The 24806-nt window shown below is 34.3% G+C and overlaps 1 protein-coding gene across 4 annotated transcripts in view; it reads right to left on the minus strand.

The window, feature by feature from the left end:
- NETO1 (neuropilin and tolloid like 1) overlaps positions 1-24806 on the minus strand; it is a 66693-nt gene that overhangs the window by 36882 nt on the left and 5005 nt on the right. For all 4 annotated transcript variants that reach the window (XR_015913963.1, XM_010217500.2, XM_088535643.1 and 1 more), the window contains exons 3-4: positions 24345-24482; positions 15973-16221 (exon numbers count right to left, since the gene is read on the minus strand). Coding sequence is in view for 3 of the 4 variants with exons in the window: in XM_010217500.2 (XP_010215802.1) it covers positions 15973-16221; positions 24345-24482 (387 nt within the window). In the remaining variant the exon portion in view is untranslated. The remainder of the gene's footprint in view (positions 1-15972; positions 16222-24344; positions 24483-24806) is intronic.

Genomic DNA, 24806 nt, shown 5'->3' on the forward strand with positions numbered 1-24806 from the left:
TGTCATTCTATAAGACTTCTAAGTGAAAAAAATAAAAATAAAAAAGAAATCTGTGAGCCTTCTGGATTAAGGTGGGATTATTTGGCAGGCAATTTTTGGTGCATCAAATATTTATACTAGCAACTGGATGTCCAAAGTATGAATCAGATTACCCCCTCTTTTGCAGTACATTGTGTGTGTATGTGTACAAACACAGGAAAAAAATGATCCTTTCTCTGACAAATAACTCAGGGGCTGCATATGCCTCCATCCACCAGTCACCTGGGGGAGTGTGAGCCTGGACTCATCGCACTCACAGTCCCAGCAAGACCGCACTCACAGCACCCACAAGATCACCCCTTTTGAGCTCTCCAGCCGCGAACCTCCGCTAGGACAGTGCAGCTGACCTGACCACCGGGGGTTAACTGCCTGTTCATCATCATGGGCAATAACTTTTACGTATTTTCTCAAGACAAGATACTGGCAGCTTCTTGTGATTGACTGATAGTCCCTGAACATGACTAAGAAGAAAGATGTGTAACATAAGAGCACTATGGAGCTTTTCCCTGAATGATGTTGAATACTAAGCAGGGCCTAGTTATGCAATTTCAGCATCTTACTCCTCATTTGTCTCATTGATTTGTTAGAGATGCTCCCAGCCCAGACTAGGGAAGTAATACTTCTGCTTCACTGCAGGAATAGTGAGAAAAATGATTCAGAGTGTTTAGCCACAACTGCTTGCTAGGCATTACTTCTCGAGATTGAATCAATTTATATATGGTTTATGCTTGCTACCACTGGGTGATATCTCTGCATATCCCCTCAGAAGGGCTGTTCATGCAATATCTATCAGTATATAGGAAGGATTTGCTAGGAGAGAGGGAAGTTACTGGAAATAACTTGGCAACATAAAGTAACCTTTGTTACTTTATGATCGGGGAGAGGTTTTATCCTAGTTGTATATCAGAAGCTAGGATTTAGCCTTTTTTTTTTTTTCAAACAAAGAAGCAAAAAACATACAACAGAAGAACACACAGCAAACAGCAAACACACAGAGTATATTACCAGTGCCACTTCAGCTAGTACTAAGTAATCTGTAGCTGACCCACACTAAGATATACTGTCAAGACAGAAACATCATACTCTTTGCCCCAGCTAGCCATGCCAGCTATGGCAGGTAGGCTATGACATCTTTTTGAAGATAACACATGAAACATTAAAATATTTCAACTAGTTCACTCCCTTGAAGTAACCATATCTGGCTTTTAAAGAGAAACTTCATATTTTGCCTCCAAGTATTTTTCTTTATTGTCTATCAAAGCACCAGGTGGAGGCTGGCTTATCAGATAACACCAAAAGGGATCCAAGCCGTGCTTGAAAAATAACAACAACAACCAAACAAAAATACTTATTTCTTAATTATCTGACCCTATAAGAATCCAGAAAGAGATAAATGCAGACATAATACTACTGAAAACAGGATCCTTATTCCAGAAAATTAAAGCTATAGAAAAAAGCCATTCACTAGTTTACTGTGCAATTGGAATTTTTTTTAAGTTATTGCATGAATTGTATCGTAGAGTTCTCTTATAGCAAGGTCATCTTATGCTTCTAAAGCCAATGTCACAGGATGTAGAAATTCATTTGATATCTGGAATAGAAATCTGTAGATGTTTGGCACCAATTCAGGACTTTCACCCCACTCCATTGGAGCCTGACAGCTCTGTTCCTACAGCTCTATTCCTAAAGAAAAATAAAGTCAGAGGAAGGAGGCATTCATTATGTTTAGATTCTTCAACTCTAATTGCTATTGTGTTTCCCTACCACAGATAACACAATAGACCTTAAAGCAACAGTTGCAGTGAGCAAGAAGAGAAACTCTAAAGGCCAATGTAGCCCAATTAATTGCTGAGGGAGGTATGTTAATGTTAAAATGACATATCTGCCGGAAAAAATAAATATTCTGTCCTTTTAGCACACGGAGTAGTATATCTTTCAGAGAAAACACTTTTGTCACCTTTTCTGCCACCTTTTAAAGGACTTCTTTTTTTCCTGAAAATGTTGTTTCAGAGTGCACATGTCCTCTGACTCCAGCAAGTTTCCCAAAACTACAAAGCTCTGCCTACAGGTTAAGAACACTGGCTTTCATTAGCTTTATCTGCAGAGGACATGCCTTGGAGACAGATATTTTTACTTGTACTTTCTTTTGCTTCTCCCTCTTTTCAGCAGCACAGGATAACAATTTCCTCTAGAGAGGGTTTCAATATAGCCCAGTTCTCAGGAAAACGTATCCCTTTTAAATGCTGTATAAACTATGAACTCTTACTCAAATTGTCCCATTACTTATTAATTTTATACTTAATAATGATTTCAGATATTTAAAAGCTGCAAATATTGCATGGGAAGGGAGCTAAAACTCTTCCATGCTTTTCAGTATTACATGATTCAATTTTTCCTGAGACTTTGGAGGAAAACCTAATTCTTTAGGTCTTTGGCTGTTGTTGACTACAACTTCATGGGAATGATCTCTTTCATTCAAACAGATCATTTTGCTTCAACTTCAAGCAATTAAACATGTCAGAGAACAGTACAAACCAGGTTTAATTGCTAGTACTGATACAGAAGAGATATAGCCTGTTAGAGATATAACACTAGTTCTGCCAGGACTTTTATCATTCTGATGAGGAAAGCCCTACTATATGCTTTGGAGTGTATTTGATTAAAAAACATACAATTTATACCAACCTTAGCCTCAAATTTAAGGCCATTTAAGTATGAAAAAATAAAATTTATAACACATCAGTAGAAGAAATATTTTGCTGTAGGCCCACATTAAAAAAAAAATCAACAGGATGGTAAACTTTAAACAGAGCCTTCAACCTCTTTAACAGTTTTGGTTTTGTTTGTTTGCTTGCTTTTTAACAACAAAATTCTGTAATGGATCCTCACTCCTCTCTGCCACACACATACTCTAAATGATTATCAAAGTGTTTTGTTCTCAGCAAAAATGGACCAATGAAGCACCTGGGATCTCTGATTTGGAGTTTGAATAATTTAAGATTATGCCTAACAAAAATTCAATTACCACACCTCAGAAAACCCACTCCCAGTTAGCTCTAAAACAATAATTATATCACAGAATCACAGAATGGTTGATGTTGAAAGGAACATCCAGTATATCTTATCTATATTTCAAATTCTATTGTCATAATGTGGGAGTTTAGGGTTCCTAGGGAATTTAATACATCTGTAGTTTTTCCACTCTATTCAGGAGCTACTACTGTAAGATGCCAATGCAATTTCTAGTGGATTTACTGGCAGTTTTGGTATTGATTCTAACAGAGACAAGTTTAGGCCTATGATATGATCAGAATCTGCCACTGATAGAGTGCTACACTGATTGAGTGGCTCAGCCTCATCTGAAAAATAAAAACTCGCCTTTCACATCCCATTCACCGTGAAATGGCCATTTTCATCCAAAGGGTCACACTTTAGAAAAGTATTGCTGAAGAGAAGCCTGGGCACTGATTAGGCATTGTTCAATTCTTCTGTTCATGTGACAATATGTAGAAGGCAATATGGTTCTAGGTAGTTTTGACTTTCAGCAGCATGTCAAGCAGGGAAGGCAAGTAAGTACTTGGGATTTTTAAGTACAGGTCAGCAGCTTATCCAACAGGCAGATGATAATTAAATTTCATTTGACCAGATCAAGTTTTTGGCTGCCAAACAACAGGATTTTTCCTAGCTTGATTTGAAAGAGTCTTTTAAAGCTCTAGTGACAAAAAACCCTCATCTATAAATAAAACCTTTCATTTAAAAGCATTTGGTAAATCACTGACATGTATATATGCATTTTAATATCACAGAAATGCAATATTCTAGAAAACACATGGAAAAAATAATAATGCTAAGAATGATCATTGTGGGGACAGAACATACAAATACAATGATTCAAATGAACCAAATCTGATTTCTAAGCAACTAAGCCAATATATGCTCTATACAAAAAATAAATAACATTATTTTACTTAATTTCGTTTGGACTTCATAGTTGGAAGCAGTTAATAACAGAGTATCTAATCCACATAATGAAATCAGCATTATAGAATAAATTATTTTTGAGATATTTGCTATATTCTCTTTTAAAATTAATTTCCACATATGGGGGAGAAATGAACTACAGGAAAGAAAGGAGAGGAAAAAAATCAAGAGCAAACAAGAAACGGTATAATACAATCTTTTATTAACCCACATACTGCAGCCAGCAGATTTGATAACATTGTCTCTTGAGCTTTGACTATCAGATAACATCTGGCAAATGATGTTTGTAAGTCCTGTTACACAACATCTTCTGGCTTCTCAGTGTCATTTAGGGGACTGCTATGTGACTAGAATAACACATTTTTGACTGTCTGTTTCTGTCATGCTAGTACAGATTTTCAATAATGGGTACGTCACAGAGATCAGTTTATTTGAATTCGACTGTTCGAAAAATATTTGGCAATTTTGTTCTCATAATCTTGCTTGTGACTGAAACAATCTTTCTTGGCACAAATCTTCATGGGGTATTCAATGTAGTCTTTTGGCAACAGAGTATTCTAAAAACCTTTATATATCTTTAATATGTAACCATATCTGAAGCAGTATTTTTTAAGTGTTGGTCAGAAGCATTTACTTACTTATATCTATAGTTTTGCAATGACTTTCCTTCCTTCCAGATGAGCCATTTGGTATCTTTTATTATCCAAAACTTTTTTAAAAAAACTTTTAATCAAGAGCTCATTTCAGCCTGTGTAGCACAGACCAAAACATTTTGTCTCTCTGAAGTTAAGTTCTCCTCTACAAATCTATTTGAGGAAACACTAATGTCAGACACTCATTTACCCAGTGAGATGAAGGGTACACTGTGATCACGCAAACAACGTGCATTTTGCATAATTGAGCAGAGACTTCAGAGCAAGAATAATATGAGGGCCTTGGGTCTCTTGATTTAAAAAGGTAGCAAATATTTGTGGTATTTATTATGCCATGAATTTTTAACGCAAAACTGAAAATGTCTGTCTCAACAATTGCTCTCCAAGGGCAGATGGAGTTTTGCTGACAGTAATGTTACATGATTTGATTATGAATGACTAGCACATTTTTAATGAAAGGTCCTGAATTAGAATGTGCGTCCACATCGCTGCACAGAGCTCTTAAGTCAGATTGGAAATACCAAGGCAGATCAGAGAACAAGGGCAAATCTAACTGATTGTGTACCCAACTTCATTGATGTCAAAAGAGTTGCATCTTTAAACCGGAGAAAAATATGCTCGTGTAGCTGAAATACACTCTTTTCTGTATTGTAGAAGACTGAAGATACTGCTTTTATGCATTGGATTATAGTTATTGAATAAAAAACTGGAATTCAGTAAAACTATTTTGGTTTAAAAAAAAAAAAAAAAAAGACTTTAGAAGACAAAAGGGGTTAAGGATGCCTGTAGTCTTCACTCAGTAATCCCAAAAGCCATTTTTAGAGTAGTTTTAATTATCTTCTTATTTGCTTAAATTTAAAATAGGACATTTTTGAATATAACATACAATTGCTAGAAAATAATTAAATGTTGTTCTGATCTTTAATCAAAGGAAAAGACATCAGTCAAATAATACAAATATATATAAAAAATATAATTGATTGATAATGAACAGCCAGTCTTACAGGGAAACTGAACTTCTTAAATCCTCTTCTTCCTAAATCCTGTTCTTCTGCTTAAATTATTTACTTGAATCAGTGTCTCATCACCTAAATGTCCTTATGCTTGTTCCTAAATTAATTGAGAAAATAAATGAAATGAGAACATAGATAGTTTCAGTTTTCTGCAGATTGCTGAATATATGGATGAGGTTACTGAAGAGTAAATAAATTAGTGATAAATACCCATAGCTGCCAATGACTCACAGAATGGATAAAGGCACATTCCTTGAAAGATATGCAACTAAGCTAACTCATGGAGCCCTGAGCTTCTCCTTTTGGGAAAGGCACGATACAGTTAGCTACTTCTGAATCCTGGCTTATACTGAATTCAAAACTCAGCTGGTCTGGGAGGAGAGATTTTGCAGAGCAGGAGATACTAAAGATTTTTGTAACTTTTCCTAAGTACTTTCATTTGGGGAGTTTCACCTGGGAGCTTAACTTTCAATCTGAGGGGAAAAAAAAAAAAAAAAAAAAAAAAAAAAAAGTTCAATACTAAGAAAAAAAGGGTCCCTTTTTCTCTTAATAAAAGAAAATTCTACTCAAAAAGTGGTTCTCAAGTTCGTTTTCACTTTAAGAAGCTCAATTGTATGCAATACCATAACTTTAAGTAGCATAAATAGAAACAGTATCAATTTCACAAGTAGCAAACCTGATCAACACACTGAATTAGACTGAAAAAAAATATCTGAATGAATTTAGTTACAACAGAGGTGAAGAAAATCATTCGTATTTCCTGCAGAGAATACATTCATTTGAGAAAATTGTGAGGTGTTTTTGGGGGACAGGCATAGCTACAGGAGTAGCACAAGAGGACAGACAAACTGCTAATTACTATGTCCTAACTCCAAACAAAAATATCAATTTACTGTAGCAAAATACTAACGTAGGGGAAACAGGAAGCTAATGAATGAGCTGAGCCTTGTAAAGTCTGTATCAAATTTGATTGAATAGACAAGCATAAAAATGCTATATATTATAGAATGACAAAAATAGTTGGGGTTTAGAGAGGACCTTTGGAGATCATGTAATGCATCTACCCTGCTCAAGCAGGGTCTGCTAGATCAGATTCCCCAGGACCATGCTCAGCCATTTTTTGAACATCTCCAAGGATGGAGACTCCACAACCTCTCTGAGCAACCTGCTCCAGGGTTCAACCATGCTCACCATGCGAAAAAGTGTTTTCTTATTTACCTTTCTATATCTTTATTTCTTCTGCATTGACCATATAATTTGAATAAATTTATAAAACTAACTTTTAGTTAGTGAAAGCAATTGAAAAAAATGGTAGTTCAGTCCTTCAAAATAAATGAATATTTCTGTTTGACTGAATTCAGTAGATGGCAAGTGGAGGACAGTATTTGAACATGCATTCTCTCAAATAAGCTTAGAGTCTAAAGATTTCAGATATTTAGACACATGCTTTAAGGTAGTCTTGTCCTTAAATTCTCTGCCAAATTAGGACTAGTTTTGGTGGCTTTTCTGTGTGTACTGCAAGCTTAAGCAAATGTTCTTTGGAATTATCCTTACGCATATTAGAATGTAGTTTCAGATATTTTTGATAGATTCACAGTGTTAATTTATAGTAGCTGTTATTCTTCTTTGGCCTGAGAGCCAAACAAATGAAATCAATGCTGAATCAATAAAACAAAACCTTTCTGCAGAGGAAAAAAAAAAAAAAGAGACAGCCAACATTTGAACTTGTAACAATAAAAAATATGTGCAAATTAAAGATATCTACATACTGAATATAAATTGAACAAAGATGACTTACTGACTTTCTGCCCCACAAAAAAGCAATGGTTGAAATAATGGCATTCTGTAATTGAAGATTATTTCAAAGATTTACAAGACAGAAAATTATCTGACTTTTATTAGATAGCTTGGAGAGAAAAAAAAAAAAAAAAAAAGACCTGTAAGATGCAGTGGAAAGTACATTGTTTGACATTTTAGAAATAGACCACATGGGGCTGGCAGTTTCTGGAACTTTACACAAAGATATTGATCTCTTATGACATTCCATACTTGATGAATGAGCTTTTGTCAACCCTCCCTTGTTGGCCTGAAAAAACTGCTAGTTATGACATTCTAGGGGCTTATCTTCTCCATAAAGTTAATAAACATTAGAATGAAAAAAATCTTTAACCTACCTTGGGTTCACAAAATTAAACAGCACTCATAATAATAGTATATATGGTATACCTGTCAATAACTTGAAATAGAATAAAATTATACACAGAAAGACAGGAAAAAATGCAGATAGGGATAACCAGACTGGATGGTACAGAATTCTTCTGTAGCTGTACACACATTGCCTAGAATTAGGAGTACAGATAGGATCTTCCTCTTTGAAATCTTTCTATCACTGTTTCTTATATGGAAAGAAAATATGAATGGTAGTATTTCTCTATCCTACAAGAGTGGTAGTATACCACATATATTAAAGATTGTATGTACTTGGATATCACAATAGAAAGAGAGAGAAAGAATGAGAGAGATGAAATATGTAAAAATACTAATTGGGCAGTTGAAGGTTTGATGGAAAATAATATAGGGCAAATATCTGTCAAAGCTGAGGTAAGCCTGAATCTCAAATGTGATACTGAAGATGAAAGAATTACCCAGTCTACACTTCTCAACAATCAATAAACAAATCAATATTGATCATATCCATTAATATCACAAAAGATAAGGTGGCAACATACACTCACTAGAATTACAAATATACAGCAAGATTTTTCAATAATGGTCACCAAGTATTGGTAAGCAGAAGACACTCTTTGAAATGACCCCTTGACAAAACATTGATAAGTAATACCCTATGGAAACAGAACAATGCTGAGCCGCTATTAAGTGTACACACTGAAAGATGAGGGACCATATATTTGATTTTAATACACATAAGAAACTATTGCACATTACCAAATACTAAAATCTTGACATAGAAAAATGCCTGACTTCCTGAAAGACTACAAGGTGAAGAATGGAATATCCTAGTTTTTGGGCCACAAACTCTTTCTCTTAGTAACAAAGCTCTGGGAGCTTCCAAACAAGGATCTGCATGCATCTCCTTAAAGGGAACTAGGGACCAAAAAGAGCTTCTCATAGAGAAAAAGAAAATGTAAAGGAAAACTAATTAAATAAGTCAATAGGGAGCCATACTTATTGCTGGCAGACTTCAATAAAAAATAATGATATCAGAAAAACCAACACAGTCACTCAAACTTATGCAACTGTCAAATTAACAAATAGGGATGAACAAAACCAAAAATGTGTATCTAACAAAAATACCATTTCCTGTGGGGTCATCCAATGAATCAGGCCACTTGCAGTTCTGCACCAGAATAGAAAATAGTTTCTATGCCTAACAGAAGGGCCACAGTCATGCTGATTAGACAAAAGCACTGAGGTGATTGTCAAGATTTATTGTCCACACTTGTAACACCTCAGAAACCTGTAGATACAGTGCATAAAGAGGAAAACTCATCTGCTTAAGGAATGGATAAGGACAGAAAGAGAATTGCTTCAGTGTCAGCAGAATCTCTGTAAACATCCGTATAGCCAAGGTCACTGGAGGAAATTACTGTAGAAAACAGTGTTGTCAGGAGGAGGCCACACACAGTCATCCAAAAGGGAATCAAATGAACTACATAACCAACTGAAATAACTATGAGAAGTATTCAAAACCTCCTCATTCATTTCATATAAGGAAAAAGTTTTTCACTTTTTCCCAGAAGAAGTATATGTTGAAATATTTTGGAATTTCTGTTCATTTGGAAGAAAAATACCAAGAGAGGTATGTAAGTTTTGGATGCATTCTTCAGAAAACATATATTGATAGTGAAAAAGATCATGAAGAACCAATTTGTTTTCAAGAAGGCATGGAAGCAGTGTACCCAGGCTTTCTGTTCAGTACATGTTCCATGTTATCTTCCCTGCTCTGCCATTTCCAAGAGCTTCACAGACATTACACACAAATCAAGAATTAAGAGGGGGAAACAGCATAGTCCAGGTCTTACCAGTCATTTCCACATTTAACAGCAGTGCTTAAGCTAAGAACAATCACTCCAGATCAGACCTGAAGCTCACCTAACTCAGGATCATGTCTATGCAAAGCCAAAAAGGGAAAGAGAATAAGAGAAGCACCATATGGTAGGAATGCCCTACCCTTCTACTAAGGTTAAGTTTTCCTTATTCTGTAGCAAGTAATACATACAAAATAGTAAATTGTTTTGAAAATAATGGGAAATGTGTTGTAAAAATACAGCCTGGTCTAAAAAAAAATTTCCTTTTCTAATATTATTTTTAAATACACATCTAAGTTTGTTAAAGGCATCTTCCAGCTGCTACTGAAGAGCCAGACTCTGTCAGAGGCACGTGGGTCCTCTTGTAAAGAATACTTAGTCATGCAACTCCAATAAAAAAAAAAAAATCACCTATACTGTGTGTCAAGAGAAGTGTTTCTGTGAAGGTAGGAAAGAATCACTCGTGTCTGCACTGCTGTTCAACAGCCTAGTGATATCTCATCTGGAAATCTGTTTTCACCTTGTCATCTGGAAGCCTGTGCTCAACTTGTTCTAGGAGCGCATACTGAAACAGGAATGGATACAGAAAAGGCATCTGGTGGGGAGGGGAGTACTGATGACACAAGGGAAAAACAGCTTATGACACTAAACAACAGTAGAAGACCTTGGTTTGCCTAGTCAAGCAAACTGAAATCTCAAAACTGCTATGACTGCCATCTCTAAGCCCATGTTGCAGTGCCGTGTACTCCTGGTGAGTAAGAGAGTTATCAAAGTTAACAAGTAGCACTGATACAAGAACAAAGGCATAAGAGGGCACCCAATGAAGAGTAATTTTAGGTAAGGAATCAGGAGAATGCTCCTACTAGTTACAGCACTGAGTCCTGGGAATGGCTTTCCATGGGAATGGTTGAAGCAAAAATAACTTCAATGACAACAACAAATGGAAATTCTTTGAACATCTGTCAACAAAGGGATATGAATTAGATATTTATGAGGGGAGTTAGAATGCTGTCTGCAGTCCCAGAGTAAGGCAGAACTAGGTGACTTAGAAAATCCCTTCTTTCCTACATTTATATACAGTAAACACAATTACACCACTAATGATGCTAATTAGTGTATCTCTTATCAAACTACGGGAGAGGGATTTTTTTCTTCTAATTTTAGAATATTGAATCCTATCTTTTAGTCATGTTTAACGATATCTTTTATTTCTACTTTTGTAGTACTTATAATGAAGCTCATTACAGTATCTTTTTAGCTTTTATGCTTCTTTGATAAGAAATATGACATTCCAGCATTCAGGGATTTCTAAAATGGGAATTTCTGTAGTTGTCTTTTGAGTAATATATAAATAAAAATGTAACTATGTAATTACGTGCATAAAAAGGGGAAACATGGAAAAAATCCTGTGAGATCTTTTAGATACTAGTTTGCTCTGTACATGAAATTCTTTTACAGTTAAAATTTAAAATAAACATACTATCCTATCAACTTCCCATATCTATTTTACTGACATATCCTGCACATAGTCTTGCAGATCATATAAGTTCATGAAACTTATGGAACTGCACAATAAATGCCAAACAAATTCCCTTGAAAAGACAATATTTATGTAGCTGATCATGATTTTCATTGCAACACATAAATGCATCATCCTAGATATTACAATGAAATCATTCTTGTTCATAAGACCAGAAGGCTTAATACATTGTAAATGACAACACAGTGGTGCCAGACTATTGCACACTTGTATGAACACAATAAAAATTCACAGCCCAAGGAAACTGCTTATAACAATTTGAGTTACTGATGACTAGAATGCTCAATAATCAAATAAAACAAATTCACACTTTTCTAAATACATCAGGGCTACTTTGCTAATTCAAATGTTTAAAGGAAGGGTTATAATGAGTCATTTCTCACAATTTCAAACACGCTGTGAAAAGAGCCCACAAAGCAAAAGATCGATTGAGTCACAGTCACATGGCCCTGAGATGGTTTATTCTTTCTTGAGAAGCTTAATTGCAACTACAAGTCAGTAAAAAATGAAAAATATTGTCACTGATGTTAACTTAGAAACAATGAGACCAAGGGAACAAGAAAATAAGTAAAGCAAGACAGTTCCCAGAAGTATTTTTCAGGTGTCCCAAGAGCTGCGAAACTTCATCTTGCCAAATACAAAAGAGATGAGATGGACATTCAATATCAAAATGTATGTCAAAAATATATTAGACAATATCTTATTTCACTTGTTAGAACTGGCAGTGTAGAGTCACGAATTTTTTTTTTTCTGGAATCCTAAAGTTTGAAACTTCTTGGTCTGAATTGGCTGGATTTTGGATTTTTTTTTTTAATCAAGATAGCTGACATCATTTTACTATTATCCTTATTTTCTATAGCTGTTTGTGCCAATGAAATGTGGATGTGAAACTACCATTAATTTGATTAGATAATGTTTTATATCCCACTTTTCAGAGTATAAGTGTATAAAACCTTTTATGTTTCCACTATCAAACAGCTGAACAAAAACATTATAGACTGACCATTATATTAATGAGGCTAAATAAAAACAAAGATGGTTTCTACTAAGTGATGGAACTGAAAGTAATGATGTGCTATCTTAAGCCACTGCCCTGAAAAATCAGAGACCAGGATAAACAGAAATCTGATTATTCTAGCTGAATAAAAAAGCTCAAATAAACACATTGTCTTTGTCTGAATCCTTGTCTACACTGAAAAATTGACTCATTTTAAAGGCTGGTTGTCAGGAACAAGACCCTTGAAATAATGCTTAAAACACACAGATTCGACTAGCCAAAAAATGACTCAAGATCATCTCAGAAAAGGCTTTTGAGACATAACTTTTTAGGAGAAGTGAGGATATTTGATCTGTTGATCAAGTAGGAGGAACCAGCAATGTGAAATGAAATTTATGGACTACTGTCCAGAGCATTACAAAACAAGAGTATGAAAGAAATGGCATGTCATTTGTCCAATGTGTCCTTCCCCAGCCAATTTAATTTGCATTCGGAATGAACCAAAGAGCAACCTGAAAATATTTTAGAATCTGAGATGTTATCTATTTTATATATAAGAAGCTTATATTCATTTGTGAATTAAGTTCATAAATTCAGAAAATAACTAAAATGCTTATCAATTAAAAATAATAATTAAAAAAAAGTAAGGAGTAAATTGGTTCTATGTTGTTTTTTTTAACTTTCATTTATACAAAATGGCTGACACACTCTTTTACATCTAAATTGTATCCTGTTATTACTAGTATTTATCTATAATAATATAAACAAAAAGAATAACTGCTTCTTCTCTTAGCCTGGAATTTTGATATTTCAAATATTTGAGCATTATAGGATATATGCAGCTTCATTAAACCACATGCTGCTTAACCACATAATTTATAAGATCCCAGAATTAACAAGGAATTATTTCCAAAATTTTCAGCAGTGCTAGCACTTATTAGAATTAGACAGGCCTAGTTGTGTTTCTGTTATTTGTGCATGTATCTCAGGATTTTTTTTGCCACAAAAGTTATTTATTCTATTAGAGTTCAGGTTTTATAGTACTAGAAAGAAAAACAGTTCTATCCAAACCAAATGGGATGTATGGCAAAGGAGTCATACCTGCTTCAAGCTGCCCAAAACCCCAATCTGCTAAAGACAGAAACACCTAGAATGAGTTGTGAAATTCCACTGGCATTTTGCATGGACATGGAGAATGAACTCCAACCATTAATACAACTCCATAACTCTGGGAGTCAAACAAACTGGAATATAGAAAAAGTCTAGTAACCAAAAAATATTACCATATTCCTTAGCCAGGACTGTTCCATGTTTTTTTTTTAAGGCCTTAATCCAAAATACTTTTAAAACATCTCAGGTGACAGAACTCTTTCCATAATAGAGCTTCTTTGGAACATTTTTCCAGATAGTCTTATTGATTTTTTTTCTTTTAAACTCATCCAGTTATCTACTTTTATACCTGCTATTTTGTATCTGTTAGCTATTTTGCCCTGAAGACATGACAAATAATTTCTTTCCCTCCTTCTTCATTCAAATAATTATAACTGTCTACAATTTCAACTTAGCCAAGTTCAGTTACTTAATTCTTTAAGACTTGCCTCACACATCTTCTACCATGCTACTTGTCCTCACCATCAGATAGGGGTTGTGGTTCAGCAGAGCCTGCTGCCAGGCAGAGGCAACAAAACCCATCTTCCCTGGGTGTTCAGCTGCTCCAGATTTAAAAGCTCTAATTGTGATCACATCCTGGTGATTCTTTCTCACATCCTGGTGATTCTTCAAAATGAGATTAGCTGAGAATTTTCTTCTGATGTCTGCTTTGTAAACAGTGTAATTTCAGGTGTAGCTACTACCTAAAATATGGCTAAAATGGCTCAGGTGATAATTTCTGGAGGAAACTGAATTCTTCTATATGTTACTGCTTTGTGTGTTCTTGAAAGTTCTCATCTTTTTTAGTGAGCTGACAGTCACTCCTTCCACTGCAGACATTTGGACAAGAGATTAATCCATGCCTGCTTAATAAAGGACCGGTGAAGTAATTCAGTCAGAATGAAAACTGTATCCTGTTATTGGCGATCAGGGAGGCAGCCATGCTATTTTGCACTTGTCAGATTAATCATATTCTCATTTTGGCCAATATTTCCAGAAACGCTTTTATCATTTGCAGAGTTTCATTTTGAAAGCTATGAAAAGAGAAGAGATGCTATTCCACCTGAATTCTGGAATAATTTATGCTGCTATAGCAATTTACCAGCATTGATCTTTGTGTAGAAATCCACCTTACATTAGTACAAGAGGAATGAGGGTAAAAAGTGATTCCTGAAATTGTTTTTCACTTGAGGTTTTTTTTGATAGAATAAGTTGAGCAGAGCTGCTATGAGCAATCCTTTCAACTGTTATACATATCCCTTTGAAGCAAGAACGACAGAAAATCTAAAGCAAAGGACTTTGGAGAGAGATGGAAAGGAAAATGGTAGAAGCCCAAAGAGCTTTGATAACAGCTTTGATATAAATTTAACTCACTTTTCAGAGACAAGTATATATGGACACAGGAAAATTTCACCTATAGTCTTTGCATTTACAACAGGTACATATGTCTGGCTATCTGATTAATGGCTTGTTCTCTACAGAAATTCTGTTGCTGGTTGAATCTTAAAACATTCTTTCCCTCTGGAAAATAGTATATTTGACTTAAAAACATACAGACAAACAAAAACTACTTAGGCTAATTTTGTAACTGTTTTCCCTGCATCAGAAAAATAAAGTTGCATAAAGGAACACTCAAGCAGTCTTGATATCATCTATGATACCATTGGAATAATTAAAAAAGCAGAATTTGAATATTGTTTCACCTAACACAACAATTTAACTGAAACAATAGGTGCATAATTGGCAAAATTACATAATAATTAAAGTGCTTCAGAGTGAATTATATTAAGGTATGACTCATCACTCAATACATTATAAGGCACAGAACTACGTCAAATCCAGCAGTGCAGGGCAGGGTAGTACAGGGCAGTGTAGCTGTTGCCAAAAATTAAGTTTAAGATCAGCAATCTCTTGCTGGGAAGAGGAAGAGGAAAATAGCTAGAAGCATGGCTATGAATTTTGTTTTCTTCAAATTAAATCAAAAATTTGTCAATAATAGTAGGAATAATAGTATTATTGCAAGCAGATGTTACATCTTTTTTTTTCAGAGATATTTAATACATGTTGCTATTTGAATCTTACAGTTCCTCTGGCAATATATGGGATAGTTGCCCTCCTCAATGGGGCAAATAACTGGTGAAGTGAAAAAGTAATGATGGACTTTTCTGAGATAATTATATTTTTTATTAGAATACTTTACCAACGATCATTTTGAAAGAAAAGCTGTGTAGCAATCAAGCACAAACCACATACCTTCCCATGCAATATTTTGAATGATTTTCTATACTAAAATTCTACTGAAAACAACTCCTTTAAAAATGGCACACTGAGTATATGCATCCTAGACAAAAATGTACTGAAAATGTCTCCCCTGAAAGAGCCTGATTCATTATGCAAATGATATAAACCATATATTCTTTTCTTATCTCTTAATAGTTTCTTTAATATCAAACATAGTCCCTATTATAAGTATTATTCAGTAGCACAATTATACATCATTAGTTACTATGCTAAGCTTTTTCTTCCACAAAGTGTAGCATTTTGTACTCACCGGGTGTAAAATTATATCGAGCAGAAAAACCCATAGATTCCAGCTCACCATCAGCAAAAAACTTAATCCACAGGAATCTGCCACTGGATTTTATCATAGGTGGATTTTGCTGTCCACAGAAACGTCCAATGATTGGGGAAAAGCCAAAAGGTCCATCACGTACTTCAATATGGTCAAATTTACATTCCCAAGAAGGCTCTATGGAATATTTTTCATCAAAGTGCAGTTCAATGCATTGTCTAGGAGCAGCTAGAAGTGAAAACAAGATGATCTTATTATTTTCTAAACCAAGACCCTTCTAACTTGAAATAAAATTAAATCAAAAATAAATATCAAAAGTTAAACAGAATCAAATATTCAATTTTTCTATTTTTCCTTTAAAATAGTACTTTCTATGTTTGAAATAGAGACATCTGTGCCTTTATAGATTATTTCTTATCTCTATATACTTCTCCTTTAAATAAGTGTTTATAATACCAGTTCTTAGAGAAACTGGAAGAGTTATCTAAAATATAAAGCAAAAACATATGTTAGGAACCATTACTTCAAAAGAAAAAAAAAATAGGAATCTTATTTAATTGGAAAAAGAGTCTTTTTAGATATAGGGGTTAGCGGTGGGGAGAGGAGTTAATCAGAATTTTTTTTACCTTGTATACACAAAGATGAAGAACTATGATCAGGGCTGTAATATAACCTTAGGGTCAAATTCCATCCCTATAGTACTGAAGTCAATAACAGGCATGAACAAAAGTTACAAATGTTACAGCAGAATTATTTATCATTTCGTTTGAAATATAAGAAAAGTGCATAGGATTGTCATGTAAAAAAATAAATATGGATGAAGGAAAATTAATTATCTAACTAAGAATAAAATAGTATTCTATTGAAAACCTTGAAGAATACCCGAAGTGATCACTTAATAAGACATAAAAAAGTCTTTATTCATAGATATAAAGACTAGTGGGGATCATAATGGTCTCTTATAAAACGAAACAGGCATTTTGCCCTGGCATCCCCTGTGCAAACAGAAATAAATCATTGGTAGAAATACAGGATGCTGTTAAACAGGAAAGCAAAAAACACCAAATTTTTGTCTACAGATTTTAAAACATGAAACATTCCTGGGATGTGCTGCCCCCATCCTTAATCCCTCCCATTGCTAAAAATGTGTGCCTTTAGCATCCCGGTAGGATACATATTTTTCCTGATAGACTCATCTGCTAAGGCAAGAGTTTCCTGCACCATCATTGCATTTGCCGCTTCTCATGTAACCATATCCTTAGCTTTGCACATATTAAAAGAGGTTGGCATTACTGTCAGCTTTTGCCTGAATTCTTTTCACATTAAAACATGCAAGACCAAACTCCAAGCCTAATGCATGAGCTTAATGTAGCAACTACTGCCACTCAAGTAGTCAATATCCTTTCATTTCTCTCATTGGGAATAATGCAGTATTGCTGTGCAGCCAAAACCTAGATCACACGTACATTCAGAAATGCCTCAAACGGAAAACTTTGGGAATAAACTCATTACTTACTTAAGAAGGCAGAGTAATTAGATTGAGCTAAATAAGTAGACATTAGGTATAGCTTGCAGTCTTTACATAAGAGGAATACTATTTACAGATACACCATATAAACAAATGTGATATCATTTTATGAGAGTCATAGGAGAAATGAATTAACAGTATACTCAGGTTAGCTCAGAAGAAAGATCCATTTTACTAGCTTTATTTTTATTTCAGTATATGTAGGTGACATTTACTTAAAGTAACAAAGAAACTTTAGCTACTGCTATCAATTTGAATAAATTTACTGTTAGAAGACTACATACTATTAACTCTGTTATTTACAGAAAAAAATGGGAAATTGAGATATGTATATATCTCCACAGTGCTTTCACTCCGAGATCTTTGTGCCCATACAAATTCAAGAGCAAAATCAAAACCTACAACTTTACATAGAAATGCATAAAATATTCAGCTCCTAAAAATGAAAAAAAAATGGTGAAAAAAGCTAAATTAAAGTGAGACAGCAAAGTTTGTAAAGAAGATCTTATCAACGCTACATTGGGTGAGGTTTGAAGACCAAAGTGGATGTTTTAGATTACAATGATGGATTGAATCACTGGAAGACACCATTGATTAATTTTGTTCAGAAGTTTCTACCCTTAACCTCACATATTTATAAAAAACATTGATTGAAAACTTAACTAGTAATGCTAGAGGAGCCGAGAGTACCTGTCAACCTTGGACCATATATTCCATGCTGTTATTCCTTTTAAGATCTTGAGAACTACTCACTCATCATTCACCTCAGGACTGCAGAGTCAGGTGTCAGAAACTCTAAGATGGCAAGTTTTACTCTTAAGGTAAATGCTTATGAAGTTATTGGCATCTTAAGTATCCATTGTTCAAATACAATGTTATCAGCCTACCCAAAACTTTATTTTAGTATTACTAACTAAACATAAAGACAAATTCTGATAGCATTGTTAGTGTTGAATAGCATCTTATCACAGTGTATACCACAAATCTATATACCACAGAGTAGCTAGTGTATAGTTACTCTGCTTTCCATGGCAATAAAAAGATATCTTCTTCAAAAAAAAAGACCTTTCCCACTGTTTTTATATACATGCCATTAACTTAACATGTTTGTTCTTACTAAACTTCCTATATTAGGAATTCACTCTTCCACTTCATACTAAGAGAAGGCCTATGAGCACTGGTCTGAAGTCAAATGCTTAACAGACCTTCCTTGAATCTGAGATTTATGTTGAAAATGGGCATAAGACCCTCATCTGAGTTACAGCAAGTTCATTTGTTATGATTTTAATGTTGAAAGGAAGTCTTAAAGTCTATTATAGATCAGTGTCATTGCAGGTAAATCAGGCCCGCAGACCCAGACGTAAAGATATTCTGAATCAGTGGAAGCATCGCTTGAAAAAGGCTGCACAACTTTCACGTCCTTCTTACAGCACTCTGAATCTTACATTGACAGCTAGTTTTAGGATCACGGCTTTGGTTTGCTTGCTTCTGCTTTTATTTATTTTTCAACAAAGTCAAGATGGGGCTTTTCCTAGTGAAGCTCAGTGCTTGGTAAAGGATCAGAGAGAATCGCATCAGCTTGAGGAGCACTCAAGGAAGTTTCTACTTTTCCCCAAGCAGAAGCTGCTCCACTTAAAGGATGGAGCATTGATTATTCATCAGGGCTGGCAGTGCTAGTCCTTGATACTCCTTGGTCATTAAAATGACCTTCTGGCATTATTTTGGCCCATGCCTGTAAGACATTTAGCTGTACACATGCAATCATGCCATTCGGCCTCCAGGCCAGAGAATGATTCCTGACTCATTTTAGATATTAGCATAGACAAAGCCTGTGCTCCCAACTTCTATGCACATTAAGGGACTGTTTTTGTTTGTTTGGTTGGCTGTTCTTCTCAAGTCTCCAAAGGAATGCAATACTGTGTTTCTGGAACTGTGGAGATCGCCATGGGCTGGGTAAGGAAGGAAGGGATCCCATGCAATGTCTGTGCACCTTTGAAGTGTGGTGCATTTCATGATGTGCTTTTAAATGCATCTCCTTTCTTCATTGAAAATGTTTAAAGCTAAAGCACCATTGCACTATTCAGAGCTAAAAGTTATTCGTTTTGGTTGCAACCTAAAAAAACAAAAGATTCAACTCTTTCTGAAATGACTGCAGGAGAAGAAAACATACTATTTAAAAATCCTCCTTTAAGGTTTTTTTTTTTTTTTGGCAAAGAAGTTATAGTCTGACTTTAGCATGGAGTTTCTTTGCTAAAAGTAATCTAAGAAAGTATTATATAAATATATTTCTTGTGAACATGCAACTTGCTCTTCCGCAACAAAACGTCTGCAATTGCAATCACAGTGAAAATTGTGGAAATACGGGAAAAACAAGACCAGAATGATAACTAATAATTGTATAATATAAATATATATATAAATATTAGAAGAAGAAATGCACATTTTTCCAGCTGAGCATGTAATCCAAAACGGATAGATAGAGCTATCATTTCTTTTATCCCCATTCACAGGTAAATTCCACTCACATCTTTCAACTTTTCTGTGGCTACAATGTCAGGATGTCAGGAAAATAGCTGTAAAGTCCAAATGAAATACACTGAAGCTTTCTCATAAATGGCTTTTACTTCAAATCTTAAAAATCTTCCACATTTAGCTTCCAACAATCTTTCTTCAAAGATGTTTAATGCCATAGAAAGACTACTTAATGCTTGCATATCTTGTCATCTTTTTCATTTAATTATCTTACACAAGAGCTGTCTGGAGATTTTACATTCACCGGGGAAAAAAAAGGCACCAGGTTCCAGCTCGCAACAGAGGAACAGTTGCAGCAAAAGCACGCAATTAAGGTTTTAATTCTGTTCAGTCTCTAAGTCTGTATAACTGAGAGCTAAAGTTAAGCAAAAAGTCTGTTTGAATTTGCCAGACTTTCTGAAAATGATACAGTAAACTAAATGTCTACCCCCACCTATCCAAGTTTCAGTATTTCAAGGTGCTCAGCTATTGTGGATAGGGACTCCCTTTACAATAGGATTCTTTGTTTTGATAAGCCTTTTGAAGTCCCAAATTTCCAAGAAATACATAAGACAAATGGCCTTCAAGCAGACACTTTTTTAGTTCTGTAATCCATGACCACTTGCTAAGACCTGTAGCATTCTGGAGGCAAGATGAGCGTAATGACGCTCAGAAGAATGCAGAAGACCTTCAAGACAATTTACAACATATAAAAGGGGAGATTTATTTCATACCTCCATAAAGCAATCCCAGCCTATATTTTTTTTCTTTCAATAAGTATTCAGTTATATGAAAGTAATATTACTTTCCTGCATTTTTATTTCTCAATTGTTGATATGTATTGTCAAGTGCATTCCAATCCAAAACCACAAGCAAAAGGTTTTGTTCCTATGAATTCTCCTATACAAATTTCCTTTTGGAGTACACATGCCATATTTTCTGCAACCTGGCAAAGGCTAATGCTTCTGCAGCTGTGGTTGTTTCTGGCAGCGGTGAATCTTCCTAGGTGAGAGACACGCATATGTGAACCAAGAGTAAAAACTGGACCCAACAAGGGAATGTGATGTGTACACTCAGCTATTCCCCACATTTTCTATATGCCCAATAAGGTTAAATATAAGAGCTTTACAATGCATTTTAAAAGGCAGATGGGACTCAACAGAAGCTCCTCTATAGCACAATTATTTTTGTACTGACTCCATGACTTCTGGATGACCTAAAGCATTTCTTTTAGAAAGGCATGCAATCTGGACTTCAAAAATTTTAGTTGTTCCAATAGTTAGTGGTTATTTCTACCAAAATAGAAAGACAAGAAGAGAAAAAGAAAAGTAAAGGAAACTTCTAGATGTATGATCAGCTTATGACTGTGACTGCCTGGATAGAATCCTCTGCAATTGGAAAACCTCTTCTCAAGTAGAGACTCACACTGTATGACCATAGCAACTTTTGCCAGTTCTTTTATTTCACCTAAGAAATTTTGAAATGATAAAAGATTGCATACATTTAAGATGAGCTACAATATAGAAAAAAAAAACATGAGATGAAAGTCAATTTTATTACAACAAACTACATACCAGAGCCCTCACTCAAGGCCATTAAAGTCAATAGGAATCGTTTTTGAGGGAAGACATCATAATTCAGCCTATATTATGTTTGATAGTAAAAAATGAAGGAAATAAAGCAAGCAGGCAGAAAAGAACCTGGTGATTCAAATGCATATTTAAACTCACATTACACAGCTGTCACATGGTCCTAGTATGCAGAACTCTAAAAATATGAACAGTAGAGAGCAACATATGAATTATATTTTGGATCACATTGATAGCTCCCCTGGTCTGGTACTTAATATTCAAGAGTAGTTAGAAGTTATTGCAAGGGTGTTATAATCTTAATAATAAATATAGCAAATAAGATGCATATAAAGATGTTTCTGGCTTACTCTAGAATTCAATGGATGTTACGCATCTACTATACTAAATTAGCAAGGATTATCCATTTTATAGATGTTTACCCCAAAATATTATTCAGACATCTAATTAATCCTCTATTTAATTTGGAGGCATTTTTCAGGAATTCCTGATTCTTTTTTAGAAGGTATAAACAGACAGAGTGAGATCAGAGCTGAAAATTTTGCACAGCATGCATTATTCTAATCCAATTATTTACTGATATAACTGTTATCATGGTAGATTTTTAATATCCATGCACGAGCCAATGTTTTTTCACTGTGGCTGGACAAGAAGCAGAAAACCTCAGGGTAGTAAAAAATCTGAAGCTATTTTTCAACTGATTGTCTTTTACCTTTTTTAAAAAATATAACAGGATTGTCTGTGGAATTCAGATTATTTTTTGTACTACCCATTATTCTGCACTTTTCAATATGGCATATCATCTTCATCATATAACCAGTTTCTTATAATCTTATAATATAACCTTATAATATAACCAGAATCTTATAATTCTTAAATTCTTTAATTGTTTCTAAGATTTTCTGCTTTGAGCTAAATCAGTCTTTTCTAAATCAATCTTTCAGTATTTCAAAATCAATATTTTGACACATTTCACTTAATAGCTATCTTTTTATAAGTAGTTAATTAATATGATAAAGACAAATATCTTTACAATACAGCTCTTTCAGGCACCTTCTTACTAAGAGAAGGATCAACTTATGACTTAAGATACTGAATTAGGGTTTACAGAAAGAGTCACATTTCATTTCTTCCATACCCTTGTTCTTCAATGATAAAGCATATCTCTCTACCTCAGTGTCTTTAACATAAAATAGCCCATAGAATAAAATATTTCATCCAAGCCTCACAGAAATATTAGAAAAATAATTTGATTAATTACCAAGAGGACCTGAGTCTAGGACTATAAATATAATAAAAATGGATCACTAACTAGTACATATTGAACCAATATATTTAATATTTATTTTGGTTTTATTTTGCTTTAAACAAATTCCTAAACTATGAAAGAACTTAAAGGTTTATAATATAGCTACTTAAATTCCAGTCTCAAGTAGGAAGAGTTTTATAAGACTAGACAAGCATAAATTTTCCTTAAAAGACTTGTTTGGTTTATTTTTTTGAATCACATCTTTACTTGTAATTTCATCCAGTTTCCCTAGCTCTAAAGAAGAATTCAGAGATCTTTAATTAATTACCTCAGACATTTTTCTGTGTTTATGTGTGTTTTTTTTTTTTTCTCCTAAGGAAAAAAAATGTATTTACTACTCATCATTTCCCTGGAAGATTATTATAAAATAATATATTTCTATCAGTATTTTGGTGCTATACTTGGAAAATCAGAGAAGTTTCTAAAAATACCTAGTGGAGTTTTCCAAAACTGCTAGTTCCATTTGTATTAGCTATGCACTTTCGAAGATCTTTCTCAGAACTACCTGTATCTTTAATAAAGTGAGTATTTCTATAATCCCCTCTTTCCCTCATGTATAACTAATAATTCCATCCGAATAAGTATGGAGAATGCAATCATTGATGTTATATTGGCACATTCATAATTTATGCAGGATTGTTTTTGGTCTCGGTGACTTCCTGTTCTGTTTCTGCATCTCTTCTGTTACTAAGCTCTAACAGGATCTAATCTTTTTTACCTCTCACTGGTTCATTTTTACAGGTATCTCTTCTATATCCACTATGATAAGACTCATGAAAGGAAACCATGCAACTTGCTTGTAATATACCTCTGGCCTTTTATAAGTTACCTCCATACTGCAATTTTCTGTTCTTTAAAAACTGTGTCTTACAGTTGATTGGTATTAATATTTGCTCTTTCCTGTTTGCTTCTTTTGCTTTCATTTCTCATGAACTATTGGGCTGAAAATAATTTTTATCCTTACTATACAGTTGTTTTCTATATGACCTTCTTTATTGTACTTTGTCTAGATACATTGTCTTCCTTGACTCAGTTGTGATAAATTTAAAAACCTATATGGGAAATCAAAATTATTTCCTGCATTTATTCTTTTTACTGATTTTCAAACATTCTTTCTTTGAAAGCATCATGCTACAGCATTTTCGGTTCTAGTAATTTTCCAGATACACTGAAATTAATTCTACTGTGTTTATTAGTGACTGACCCATCCGTATTTACCATCTAAACTGATTTATGAATGTACATTCATACAGTTTTTTTTTTCCAAAAGATGATAATTTAAGTATAGTGATATAGCTTCCCTAAATCTTGCTTCGTAGAAATATTTATCATGACCCTATATGTTTGATCCCCTGTTCACATACAGGAAATGAAGCAATTGTTGAAAAAGTATTGAGATTCTTTTGTTGGTCACCTTCTATAATGTAGACACACTCTCTGTCAGGAGGATACTTGTTCGGATAATTGGGAGAAGTGAAGATGCCTCCTTCTGCATATTTTGTCCAGGTTCCACACTGCACTGGTTTCTGTCCTTCGGAAGTAGTTTGCTTTTCTGTAAAATGATGACATTAAACATTACTTAATTAGCTTATAAATTATTATGTCTCTCTGACACTGAGAACTCTCTTACAAGTTAAAACAGTCCCTTTTGCAAATCTAAGTTTTTTTTTTTTTTCTGTTAAGACAGACAGTATCATCACTAACTTGGGAAAAATGAAGCTGTCCTTTAGGAGTATAAATATCTAGATCTTACTCAAAATACCTTTTTATTCACAAGTGATCTCAGAGGAGAGAAGAGGTTTAGATGTCTAGGGGAAGACACTTTTATATAGCTTTTAAAATTATATTCTTGGAGGGAAAGCACCTGCTCAAGAAA

The sequence above is a fragment of the Tinamus guttatus genome, unplaced genomic scaffold (assembly GCF_059628265.1).
Source record: "Tinamus guttatus ecotype Peru unplaced genomic scaffold, ASM5962826v1 Tinamus_guttatus_pri_ptg000639l, whole genome shotgun sequence".
Lineage (NCBI taxonomy): Eukaryota > Metazoa > Chordata > Aves > Tinamiformes > Tinamidae > Tinamus > Tinamus guttatus.